This window comes from Stegodyphus dumicola, chromosome 8 (assembly GCF_044657685.1).
Source record: "Stegodyphus dumicola isolate Sdum_Otavi_A_Nest chromosome 8, ASM4465768v1".
Taxonomy (NCBI): domain Eukaryota; kingdom Metazoa; phylum Arthropoda; class Arachnida; order Araneae; family Eresidae; genus Stegodyphus; species Stegodyphus dumicola.
In genome coordinates, this window is record NC_140775.1 from 28,423,103 (window position 1) to 28,436,834 (window position 13,732).

General features: G+C 30.8%; 1 protein-coding gene across 1 annotated transcript in view; it reads left to right on the forward strand.

Annotated features, from left to right (window-relative positions):
- The window catches only part of LOC118198699 (tyrosine-protein phosphatase non-receptor type 13-like), a 292,987-nt gene that overhangs the window by 31,745 nt on the left and 247,510 nt on the right, over positions 1-13,732 (forward strand). Inside the window, exons 8-10 of the mRNA XM_085821696.1 lie at positions 6,371-6,739; positions 11,085-11,211; positions 13,124-13,211. Coding sequence (XP_085677822.1) covers positions 6,371-6,739; positions 11,085-11,211; positions 13,124-13,211 — 584 coding nt within the window. The remainder of the gene's footprint in view (positions 1-6,370; positions 6,740-11,084; positions 11,212-13,123; positions 13,212-13,732) is intronic.

A 13,732-nucleotide genomic window follows, 5' to 3' on the forward strand; every position in this document is an offset into this window, starting at 1 on the left:
ATAATACTTTCTCTTTAATTCTATAAACAGACATAATTTCTTCTTCAGTTACGAAGTTCCGCTGTTGAAGTCCTATAATTGCTGTGTCGAGAATACCGACTAATTTGTCAATCGAAATTTTTTCGTTTTCAAAAACCTCTGTGTAACCTCTTCAATAACCCCCCCCCGCCGCAGAGCAGCGTGAAATTGATAAAGAGATTTTGGAATGGTTAGATAAACAAAGGATTATGCCGTTATCCATTTTTTGCAGCAATTCCACTTTTTGTTTAATGCACATCGAAACATACTTTCACTTTGTATATCCTTTACATATTAGTAAATATATATTGGAAATTCTATTTGACATAATCGAAGGTTCAAGCTTACTTTTATAAAAATGCTCTAACAGTCTACAAAAAATAATAAGCCAAATCCAATTCGAAGATTAAGGAACAACACAATCTGCAAGATTAACTGAATTAGATAATTTTAGCTTAGTTTATACCATCCGTTATACATTAAACGCGCATTCGTAAACGTATTTTGTACAAGCGCACACGCATATTCGCAGCCATAAAGGTCTTACGCGCATGCATCTGCGCAGAAAGTTTGTAGCTTTGAGGTCCGTATTATAGATCATTCCGGATTATGGGTGTCCGAATTAACGTCTTTTGACTGTATACTACTGAAGTTTTATGTTATATAACTTTGATTTCTAATTTTAAGACATAGAACAATGGGGAAATTTTAAATAAGTAACAGATGAAATGATAGCATCACGTACAAAGCAAGTAAAATGAACGTTTATATTATAAAAAGAATGTGTCGAAACCTTTTCATTTTTCTTTGTCTGTATTATCTTATCTTTGTCTATTTTCAGATACATTGTGTAAAAAGATTGGGCAATTGTAAAATTATTATAATAAGTTAAGAAAATATCAAAACTGCTAAAATGTTTGGCGACCCCCTACTGCAGGTCTCATGACCCACTGTTTAAGAACCTCTGGTCTAAAGTAATACTCATTAAGTGAGAATTATATGTATGTTTATAAAATTAAAGGAAAAAATAGTAAATAATTTTGAACCAATTCATTCAAAGACTTGAAAGAAAATAAATAAATTTAAAATTAATACTATTTTGAAGATTATAATTAAAAACGTGTTTTTGTAAATGAAAAGGGTAGAACTCAGTAGTTTTAAATTAGAAGAAGTTTTGGAAATGATAGAAATATATAAAAAATTGGGAAGGAATACAGTTAAGATCTGATTCAACTTTGTCGAAAGAAGGTAGATCAGACACACACAGTGGTTTTGCCTGGAAATTGAATCCCATTTCCAGGCAAAACCACTGTGTTTCTGTTCACTCAAAATCAGCTGATGAAATACTTAATTTATTTTATTATTGCTGTTCATCTGAATTTCGAATGCTTCCTCTATACACTCGCTTTTTCTTTCAAATTCAATAATGCAAAAGATAAATAAATAAATTTTACTGCAAAAGTAAAAATTTAAATTAAATACACAAAGTACAGTAAGAACTTTAAAACGGGTGAAGCAGAGATGCTTAAGATTATCTTTTGGCGCTATTGGTGATACTGAATGGCAGTTGGAAGTCTTAAATCTCTCAAAAGGTAAATTCAAAGTTATGATTTTTTATCAATAAATATTGGAAAGCATTTAAGCAGTGCAAGCAAGAAAAAGACATAAAGGATAAATGTTATTAAAATTTAAATTTTTCACACCATGGGTTTATCGTGATGATTTGGAATATAGTAAGCCCTTAGTTAATTAAATCCAAGTCAAAAAATAAATGCTGTACAGTAATTACATAATTACATTTTAACTCCCTTTAAATACATTCTTTTTAATCCTTTTGTTTATTTGAGACTTCAGAGTAGAAGTTCATTACTTTAAAAGAATTCATAGGGTGTATACCACTCCAGCTTTTTTTAGTTGACAGTTAATGAGATTAATTGGAATTTCATTTTCTTTTAAAACTTTAGTAAGAAGATTATCTCTTGCTTTTGTTCTTCAATTTCTATTCAAACTTTTTTAATTCTGACTGTTTGATTAATAATTGTATTTGCAACAACTTTTTTAGAGAGGTTAGTATTCCAATTCAGAAGTTTAATTGTTAAAAAATTGAATTCCCTTCTTTTACCAAAAAGCCTTACTTCTTTTAGGTTACAAATGCTTGATTTTTATTTGTTTTTTTAAGCTTCAAACAGTTGGGTCAATATTACTTTTTTCAATAAGATTATTATCGTTGAAGGCAAATATATCATCTTTATACATCTGTAATTGAGAGCAAATTTATTATTATCATATATTGTAAAGTTCTTAAGAAACTTTTACTCTTTAGAAAATGAATTTATGTAGCCTCTATAGCTGTAACTTTATGTAAGTTGAATCAGATTTCAATTAAATTCCTTTTTCGTTTTTATGTATTTCTATTGTTTTCACCACTTCTTATAATTTTAAACTACTGAGTTTTACATTTTTCATTTGCAAAAACACATTTTTTAATTATAAGTTTCAAATTAGCGCTAACTTTAAATTTATTTCAAGTCTTTGAATGGGTTGGTTGAAAATTGTGTACTCTTTTTGTCTTTAATTAATTCATTTTTAGCACCCTTTTGCACAGAAATAATTTTAAGATATTTTTTATTTAAAAATTTCTTTAATACTGTATATACTGAGTAATTAATATAAGAAGAAATATGTTAAATAAATTTTTTGTAAAAATTTTTAAAAGATCATCCTATCTGGGGAAAGAATCGTAAGGGCAGTAAAATTGTCTGCCGTACAAAAGTGCTAATTGGTATTGAAAAAATTAAAGCCGGAGAAAAAAAGAATTAAAGGCCAATTAAAGTTAGAAAAATTTATTAACTGCAATAGCAAATGAAAACTGTAAACTACCCTATGCTTAATGCTTCAAATAGAACTTTTCAAGGGGTTAGTGTTTAAAATATTTAACCAGGATGATTAATGAGTGAGGAACACATGTTTATTTCTTCCTACCATTATTCTACTCAATTCTACCATTATTCTGCTTAATTATTCTCAAATGTGAACAAAGAATAAAAGTAAATTCAAAATCAAAATAAATTGACATGTAAAAAATGCAAATACATAATTTATATAAAGATAACAACCTAGGAAAACTGTACACAAAAACATTAAAAAATGTTATTGTTTTTTATCATTTATGAAAATGTATGAATGTGTCTTACAAACACCAATAAAAAAGAGTGAAGTTCAATAACATAAAAGGCTAAAATCTTGACTTCATAAAAATGAGCAATTTCTAAAATAAGAAAACTACAGTACAAAGTTCGAAATCCAGATGTCCATTATTCTAAAATCCGGATCTCAAACCCACTAACAATTGTTTTTCTCGTAGGCTTTACGCATGCACATTTAATTTCGCCCTCTACGCATAATAAAGCATCTGAAGAGTCCCAATTCTTAATTTCACTTCGACAATAAGTAAAATACCTTGTTATTGAAGAAACAATCATTTTAGCATAAGTTTTAATTGATTAGTAATTTGGCTCCGTTGCTGCGTATCTGCTTTGGCACACATCTCAAACCAAAACATTCCACATAGAAACATTGTTGATCTGGTCCAAGCTGGCGAATCATTATTTATTATACTTTTCTTTCATCACCGCATGTTTATCAGAACATGACAACTATAGTAATGACTCACATAGCGATACCTAAACAATTTTTTTATGTTGGTAATTGAATAATAAAGGAGTATGGTAACCTTTTATGTTGACATTACGCTTGGCAGATTTAAGTTAAAATGCGCTAAAAAATGTTGACGAAAAATGTACCAAAAATTTCTTTCTGTGTGCTAAAAATAGATTTTGTTGTTGATACTCATAGACCCAAAGATTACATTTAGGGCTATTTGAATTAGGAATAACTGATTTGTTATTTGCATAAACCCAGAACCAGAATTGAGTCACAGAATTTAGAACCCATAGAGACTGCATCAGATGGTAAGATATCTAGCATCTGCCCTCAATAAGGCTTAAGTATATGGTGGGAATTTATTTATTCAGAACTCTGATAAGCCTTAAGCATGTGCAAGAAATAGACATAAATATAATAAATAGCACAATTTAGGCTTAATTGTCTCAGCGTGCGATAGAAGCAAGATAAAATTTAACGGAACAACTTGTCGTTAGTCGCCAAGCTCATGATGCATAGCCAGATATGTAGAGTGAAGAACAGCTAAATTTGATGATGATAGCCGCTAATTTTAAAGGTTTTTTTTGGATATCGCAAAACAAAGGTGAAATTTTCCAATTAACGGAAATGTGGAGATGTGGTAATAAATGAAGATGATATAAAAGAAGTTTTTTATTGTAATGACAATGCATCTCATCAATCAATTAATGAATGGCAAAATATGTAGTATGGCTGTAGATCAGAAAATACCGCTACCGATAGTGAAGAAAATGACAAAGAAGTTACTAAAAGCTAGAAAATTTCGATTGACAAGTTAATCGGAATTCTTGAAACAGCAGTTACAAAACTTCAACAATGTGATTAAACAGCAGATTATGTCTGTCTACAGAATTAAAGAGAACGTATTAGCACAAAAAATGCAACAACTTAAATAACTTAGATTGAAAGAAATGTTTAATAAAGTAAACAAATAAATATTAAGGGGGTTTTTTTTTTTTTTTTTTTTTTTTTTTTTTTGGTAAATTTTGATACTCTTTAGATTATAAATACTTCATTATTTCATAAATCACGATTTCATATTTTTAATTTTATAATTTCTACATGCCATCTTACTAGATTTAAACTCATGATCTAATAACCGGAAAAATCCCAAGTCCGGTATTGCCGAAGTCCCGACAAGTCCGGATTTTGGACTTTGTACTGTATTTTAAAATTATTATTATTTTTGGAACTGGGATACTTTAAAAACTAATCATGCTTTTATTGCTATAAAGGATAAAATGATAAAAATGAAAATGCGCCATAAAAAACTCGCCACTGTGTGCAGACTGTAAGGCACTGTAAAAATGGCTAACATTTCTGGAGCTGAAGTGTAAGAGAAAAGGCAGGTAGCCAAATTCTGTGGTTCGAAAGTGTGAGAAAAATGAGGCGGGCAAAATTTGTAAAAGTTTTGAAACTGCAGTAAAAGGAGAGTGGTACATTCAAACCACAGAATAGGTACAGTTCTGTGGCTCGAATGTGTGAGAAAAGGGATGTATTCAAAATTAGTAGAAATCTTGAAACTGCATTAAATGGAGCATGGCACATTCATTTATTCAGTGTTTATTTTAATTGAGTATACTCTTATTGGTTTTTTATACCATGAACCCACTTACTCTCAGTAAAATTCATAAAGCTTAAAATATCCCACTCCCCTTGATCTGTAAATAGTTAGTGACAAAAAGCCTGTTTTGTGTGTGTAGGGGGAGAAAATATCCCTTACATTATACTTTTCTTTTTTGTGAATAAGCTTGCATCAGTTTCCACAGTTTTATTGTATCCATTGATTTTCATGTTAGGGAAAGATAGGAGTTGGCACAAACCTCTCTCATGTAATTATTTCAATCAAACATGATATTATGATAAATTTGAAGCAAGTTTTGGTTAGCAAAACTCAATAGGCATTAATTCGTAATATCATAGTAATAAATGGAATGCATGATTTGGCAAATCATGTTTGTGTTCACATCTTTTTCTTCCTGTCATAAACGAATGCTGCATAGTCATCTCATCTTCTAATGACATTTAAATTTCATGGCGTGGTTGTTTGAATACAATCCCCTTTTGTGAAGAATATGTCTTTTTCAAAGAACCTGGGTGGCTACTTGTTTATAACTCTTTGCAAGTCCAAAGCTGTGAAATCCATTGCAGATTTAAAAAAGGGGGAATGATTAAATGAAACCTGCGGTTATATGAGTGATGATTAAGGCAATTATTGCCATGAAAGAAGCCAAACCAAACCAAACTCTTGATATTTGACACCAAAAGAAATGCACTAAAACAAAAATAGCATTATGTGATATGGCCTTTAATTGAAACGTACCCCCCCCCCTTTTTTTTTTTTTTTTTTTTTTTTTTTTTTTTTTTTTTTTGATTAGGCACCACTGTATTTTACATTTTATCATTAAAAGCATGAAAAGTGAGATGCAGAATCAATACTTTTGTCTTCTGTTTTGCTACAAAAACTGTAATATTTTTGCAAAACAAAACTTGCTTAACACAAGTAATGTTTGGAATAGATGTATATATATATATATATATATTAACAGAGAATTTAATTAACAGGTGGAAATGAACTTGCTTAACACAAGTCATGTTTGGAATAGATGTATATATATATATATATATTAACAGAGAATTTAATTAACAGGTGGAAATGAAGATTTTTCTGATGTTAATTACAATCCTAAGTATTATGCATATGGATACAGATTAGGTTATTATCCTGAACTCTCTAAAGCTACTAAGTCTTCACTCTCAAAGAATTCTGTAACTCCAAAAGAAAGATGGCAGAAAGCATATTCTGCTGTATTAAAAGAAGTGCGAAAGTCCAAGATGTTATTTATTAAAAAAAATGAAGTTTTTGAAGCATGGAAGAATCATAAAGCTCAACAATCCATATTTAGAGTCTATGAAGAATTGACAGAAAGACGGAAGATGTTGGAACTGTTGAGATTAAGTATCAACATTGAGCCTTCAACTCCAGTAGATGTAGATAAAAATCCTCTTTTAATGACAGGTTAGTTCAGTTTGCTTATTGATTTTTATGTATTCAATATTAGGTATGCATAAATAGTTGTAATTAAAAATAATAATTTTTTTTGATAAATTTTTAGATACTTCAGGACTTCTGAAAACACACAGAAAAATTGTATTACTATAGCTATTCTTATTGACAGTCAATAAGAATATTTAAGTAAAATATTTAGTTTTAAGATTGGCATATTCTTAATAAGGAGAATGTACTAATGGTTTAATTTCAATACTGGAATTTGAATTTAGTTACAAATAAAATTTGGATTTCTTAAATTCTAATTCTTAAAGTTGGTTCTAATACTCAGCTAAATGTTTTTCTTTTGAATGTGTTTGTCTTGAATTATTAAACATTTAAAAATTGTTAAGAACGAATGAGCACAACAGTTGATACTAACAATTGTTCTTTTTAATTGTGTTAGCATTAAGTGGGAATAGTGCTATAGCTCATGTTGTGTATTTGCTGATATGATTATTATTATTATTATTATTTGGCTTTAATTGCAAGGGATTTTTTCATGCTTTTGTTTTTAATTACCAGTGATTTATGCAATCACTGGTAATTAAAAAAAATATTAAAATGTACATTATTAAGTTGTTTTGATTCATTATTGAACTAAAGGCATGTTAGCAGGATTTGCTTTGTATTTTCATTTGATGTTCCACATTTTAAAATATCCCCAAAATATGAAAAATTTTATGAAAATCCTCCATTTCCATTTTTTTCTCCCCCTCCCTTTTTTAAGAGAGGTAAAAAAATTAATCAAATATTTTTTTGAATTTTGCTTTATTTTGTTCTTTATAAAATATCAGCCTTTCTACTATTTTCTTTGTGCTTTTTAATGTAATACATGGCTTCTATGAAATTAGATGGAATTTTTATAAATCATGGTGAAAAGAAATGCAGGGTAAGTCGAAATAAATGCCCCAATTTCTTAGGTGTACTACACAAAATGTATTCAATAAAAATGTACATACCTGCAGAGCTAATATTAGCAAGTTTTGAAAAATTGCCAATAAATGGCACTGGAAGTCCATTTGTCATCAGCGTTTCAGCAAAAACAAAACGACCACCCCTAAAAAAAATGCCCCCTTAAAATGGTGATGCAACAGCAAAAATCATTTTGTGTGCTTGAGTTTCATGTTAGAAAGTCTATTGTCGCTGTTCAGTGCCAGTTCCAAATAAAATGTGGACAGACAGTGCCGGATCATAAGACAATTTGTCGTTGGTATGCAAAATTTCAAGAAACGGCCTTGATTTGTGAAAGAAAATCAACAGGTTGTCTTTCATTAGGAGAAAATGTAGTTGAGCATATGAAAGACAGGGAAGAGACCTGAGAGTAGCCCAGAAAATTATGTGAAAAGTTCTTAGGAGGTATTTACAAATGAAACCGTATCGTTTGTGGTTGGTGTGACATCTAAAAACCTCAAGATCTGCCATGTCGATTATCTTTCTATGAGACTCTTCTGACACGCATGGATAATGACGAATTTTCGAAAAAGTTAGTATTGAATGATGAATCATTTTTTCACATTTCTAGGCTAGTAAATAAGCATAATGTGAGAATTGGGGGTACTGAACATCCACATGTACCAATGCAATACCAACATGATTTCCGTGAGGTTAATGTGTTTTGTGCAATAAATACCCCATGAAACTATCTATGGTCCGTTCTTTTTTTTCTGAAACCTGACAAGAGGAGTGTACCGTGATATGTTGAAATTATGGCTTCTGCCACAGCTATAAGAGGATATGCTTTGCTTTATTCTGAAGCAGGATGATGTACCACACACATTTTATGATTGAAGTGTGGAGCCAGCTCAGTAACACATTACCACAATGTTGGCTTGGTTGCATATCTTCCACAGACAATGCACTCTTGCCTTGGCCACTGCAATTTCCAGATCTCAGCCCATGTGATTTTTCCCTGTGAGGGTTCATAAAATATTGTGTGTGTATGTGTCCCAGTCCAAAAACTATGACTGCTTTGAAAGCCCATATCACAGCTGCTATCACCAGCATCGATACAGACATGCTGCACAAAGTGTGGCAAGAATTATATTTCAGAATTGATGTATGCCCTATAACAAAAAAAGCACATATTGAATATTTGTGAGGAGTACATTCAAAACTTGCTTATATTACATCTGCATATATGTACGTTTTTAATGAATACATTATTACATTTGAATACATTTATTGCATAGTGCACCTATGGAATTGAGGCATAAGTACCTACTTTGTATTAGTTCAATCCATAATTACTTTTTTATGTGCTAGGAGGGAAGGTAAAAGAGGCAGTTTAAAGTGAAACATGCGAATGAGAAAATATTTTTGGGTGGAGTTTTCCTCCCTTGATTATTTCTTTAAAGTTTCTTGTTGTAAATAGTTTTTGATAGGTTTTTTTTAGAAGCATAAATATAAGAAAGTTAAGAATGACAGTTTTCATTGATAACTCAGGTTTAATTTTTAAAGTTTCAAGTTTTATATTTTTCTTATTTAAAAAGCAAAATATTTTTATATGTAGTGTTAGTAATACAGGGTGTGGCAAAAATGTGGGCAGGATTTCATATAGTGGTTGCTCGGTTTGTAAAACCGGCAACACTGTGCACGCGGTCGTGTTAGGTAGACAAAAGTATGCAATTGTCAGTTATCGACGTGGCTTGGAGTGGAGTGCATTGTGCTTTCGTTGTCGAGGAGTTTATTAGAAATGGGGAATCTGTAATAGCGACGCAGCGTGCCTTCCGTAATCAGTTTGATGTTGGTCGGCATGGCGCGGTTCCGGATGGAAGAACAATTCATCGGTGGGTTTTACACTTCAGGAAAACAGGTTCTGCACTTAAATGAAAATCTACTGGCTGACCAAAGACAGTAAGAACACCGGAAAATGTGAATGCAGTAAGTTTTTCCATACAACAGTCTCCAAAGCGTTCAGCTCGTAAGCATGCAGCTGCTTTGGGAATTTCCGATAGAAGTGTTCGTAGAATTTTACACAACTCATTCCAAATGCATCTGTACAAAATGATGGTAGTACAGGAATTAAGTGAAAGAGATTTTGAAACCCGTACAAATTCATGCCAGAATATTCTTCAAAACATTCCCCGAGGCGCTGTATTCATGTCTAGCGATGAAGCTCACTTTCACCTATCGGGTACCGTAAATAAGCAAAATTTCCGTTATTGGTCGGCAAATAATCCACAGGAACTTCACGAGCGACCACTTCATAGTCCAAAGGTTACCATCTGGTGTGCAATATCTGAATTCGGCGTGTGGGGTTACTTTTCCGAAGAAGATGGAATAACGGTAACAGTCAACGAAGATCGATATTTTGATATGCTTAACAATTTCCTGCATCCAAAGTTAACAAGTTCAACGATAATCACCGAGAACATCTTTGGTTCCAGCAGGATGGTGCTACATCGTACACCACATGTCGTTCACTTAATCTTCTTCAAGAAATGTTCCCAAACAAAATGGTGTCTTTACAGGGTGATCTTGGCTGGCCACTGCGTTCGCCTGATGTGTTGCCTTGCAACTTTTTTCTTTGTGGTTACCTCAAATCGAGAGTTTTTACACATCGTCCGTGGGCTTTGTAAGAAATAAAGGCAGCCGCAAGACAAGCAGCTGTCCCCAAGAAATGATTCATTGGGTAATGACACGCTTTCGTGAGGACCCACAAGAGTGCATCGACAATAATGGCCGTCTTTTGAAAGATATCATGCAAGATCTTTTTAAAAAATAACGTTCCTAAATGTCATAAAATGTAGATTTCAAAAAGAAATGAAAAAATTTTTTGCTTTATGTGGTTTGGTTTTTATTGACATTCCAAATAGTACCTATCATTTTGCTGCACCTTGTATATTGAATTTTTTAGTTGCTATTTTGTGGCATGTAAATATTAAATTTTAAACATTTATTTGATGTAAGCATTTTATGAGGGAAAAAAATAAATATGATAAAAGATATTTAAAATACTCTTCCATTAAAATATTGTTTTCTAATTTTACTTATAAATAATCATATATTTTTGGTAAAAATAACACGCTAAACAATTATTAATTTAGAAGTTGAACGACAAAAATCAGTGTTGTATTTGCAAATTTTCACAGGACTAGTTTCGATGGTTTTATCGAACTATCATACTCAGCTACCAAAGAGCAAATGAATTTGACTTCTAAATTAAATAATCATAAGTTGGATTTGTGGGTTAATGGATCAGACTTTCACTGGAACTTCTTTTCTTGTTTTGCTTTAGTCAAAAATAAAAGTAGTCCATAGAGTGAAAGTAAAGATTTTAATCTTTGAAATTAACTATGTGCTTTTTTGGTAGGTTTAAAGCCTAAGACTATTGCTGAATTAGTACTCTTGCTTCAACGTCCTAGTAAACAATCTGCTGCATATTCAAAGTCAAAATCTGAAGCGCCATGTAGTAGTACAGAAAGTTCTGAAGATCAACTGTAAGTTATATTCTTTTCAATGTATAAGTAATTAAACAGTAAACATTTAATCTATTAACTCAGGGCTAGAATATTTTTTGAAATATACAAAATAAGAGATCAAAATCAAATTCACATTTCCAGCACTAATGTCATCAGAGTATAGTATTGTATAGTTTTTCTCATATTGCGCTATAGTCAATATTGCAACACATCAAATCAATATGATTAGTGTAGTATGAAGTATAGAATCAGGTAGTTTCAAAAGAATTTGTGTGAAATTTGTTAGAATAGCATATTGATTTCGCACAATCACGTGGAGCCATTGTAAGTGTTCAAATTAAACTGAGTTTTAAGAATGTTAATGTGAATGTTAGTTAACTGTTGAAGCCCTATGAGTGTAATTTCTGTTGCGGGTGAATGAATATGAATGCAAAGGGGTCTGAAGAATTTTCCATTCTGTTACGGGTCTCATTGCTCATGACATAATGTGGCATAAACACAGAAAAAATTAAAGGCTGTCATTTAAAATGTGGCAGAAGCTGTAGCAAACTAGTCTCCATTTGAAATTAACTGGCTTTTGTAATCAATTTTTCTGACATTTGAAAGGCCCATATAGAAATTTTGATGATGTGATTATTTTAAACTTCATATTTTGACTTTCATATTCTAGATGGATCATCATATTCTTAGGTGTTGTGTTATTTTTCTGCATAATGCATTTTTAGCCATTTGTAAAATAAATACAGATAAGTTTGTGGATAAGTGAAAAAAATAATGTTAATAAAAATTTCTGCTTTTATATAAGAAGTAATGTTTTGTTTTCATGCCTGTACAAATCTAGGGTTTTTCTTAAAATTTATTTATTTTTCGGGGAGGGCGGTTCCATTTTGCCTGCGCAGGCGATAGAGTCGCCAATAATGGTACAGCAAATGCCAAATGGAATATCCTCACTAGTAAGCTTTTATGCCTCATTTTCAAAACACGTTGCAGCCATTTCTTATCAGATTGATTGTGTCTTTCAATACTGGCATACAATAACGTATAATTTTTACCAGATAGTTTAATTTTATGCCTAAGGCCATTTGCAGTAATTAAGTCAATTAAGATGCAATCACACCACTCACCCAAAGGCAAAAATATAGAAAAGCCAAAGGTTAAATTCATGAATTCTAATGAGAATGCCCTAGCGAAGTAAAGCACTATGGTTTTACTTAACTTCTGAGTAAGCTATTCATACAAATTGAAATAATTCTTGCATTTAAACTTGTATTCCAAATTAGGATTTAACTTGAAATTAATGTAGATAATTAATTACTGAGAGAATTAGATTTTTGTAGTGTATTTTACGTGAGATAACTTGGGGTCACGTGATATGAAGCAGCGAATCAGAATGCTAAATGATAAAAGCATAGTAAATTCTTGAATTAGTGTCTTTTTACAAATTTATCTTTATTTATTGGTTTTTTACAAAATTTTAAACCATATTAAAATGTTTATGCCTTCAAAATAAAAAATCTGCTTCAAGAGATGTGCGCCAGCGAAACGGAAAAGTACTATTTTTTTTTTTTTTTAAGCCTAAAGGAGCAGTTTTCCCTGGAAGGCTATTAATTTCATTTAGGCATTTTGCATTGATTCACTATAAACAGCAAATCACTTTTTAAATTGTTGTCACCAAATATTAGAGTCCTGTATAATATTTGTGGTCAGTAATGCTGAAACTCATGTTTTCCTACTTACAAACAAAATGTCCTGTTTATCCAATGTCTGTTTTTTATATCTGTAGCCTGAAATTAATTTTCTTTTATTAATTAATCAGTTTGAAATGTTTAACATTTTTACAACTGAAGTATAGAATTAGCATTCATTATTACCAGTTACTGCATAGGATTTTCACTATTCTCAATTATTTTTTTTTCCCTTTAATTTTCAGTGAAGAAGAAAATTATGAGAAACCATATTATGCTATTGATAAAATAGCTTTACAGGAACCTTTTCCCTTAACTAAACTTGATTGCAATGTAAGTATAATAGTTTAATTAAGTTGTACTGTTTAGCTTTTCAATTACCTGCCCTAAAAATATGTATATATAATGATGTAATGCAAATAAGATTTGGCTTTTTTTAAACTTGAAATTTTTTGAAAAAAAAATTTTAGAGTATTAACAGAATGAAAGAAAATAGATTCAGAAAATGTGAAATAGTTAAAAAAATATCTGTTTATGATGCATGTGTGAAACAGACAATCATTCTTGCAATTTGTGTAAATAGTAGTTTTTATATTTATTATAATGAGATGTCTGCAATCCAAAAAATCATATGCTGTAAGTAAATTGTGTAGAAATTTTTATCCATTTTTGTTTACTCTCTATGTTTTTATGACTTCTAAACTATTATTTTAAATATTTTTAGATTCAGTTGTCTTCTATGTAATAGAAATAAGATGCTGTTGCCTTACAATAAAACCTTTTAAGAATGTATTGTATGTATATATGATTTAAAATATTGCCTTTATAATTACAAACTGTATTTTTATTTTGTG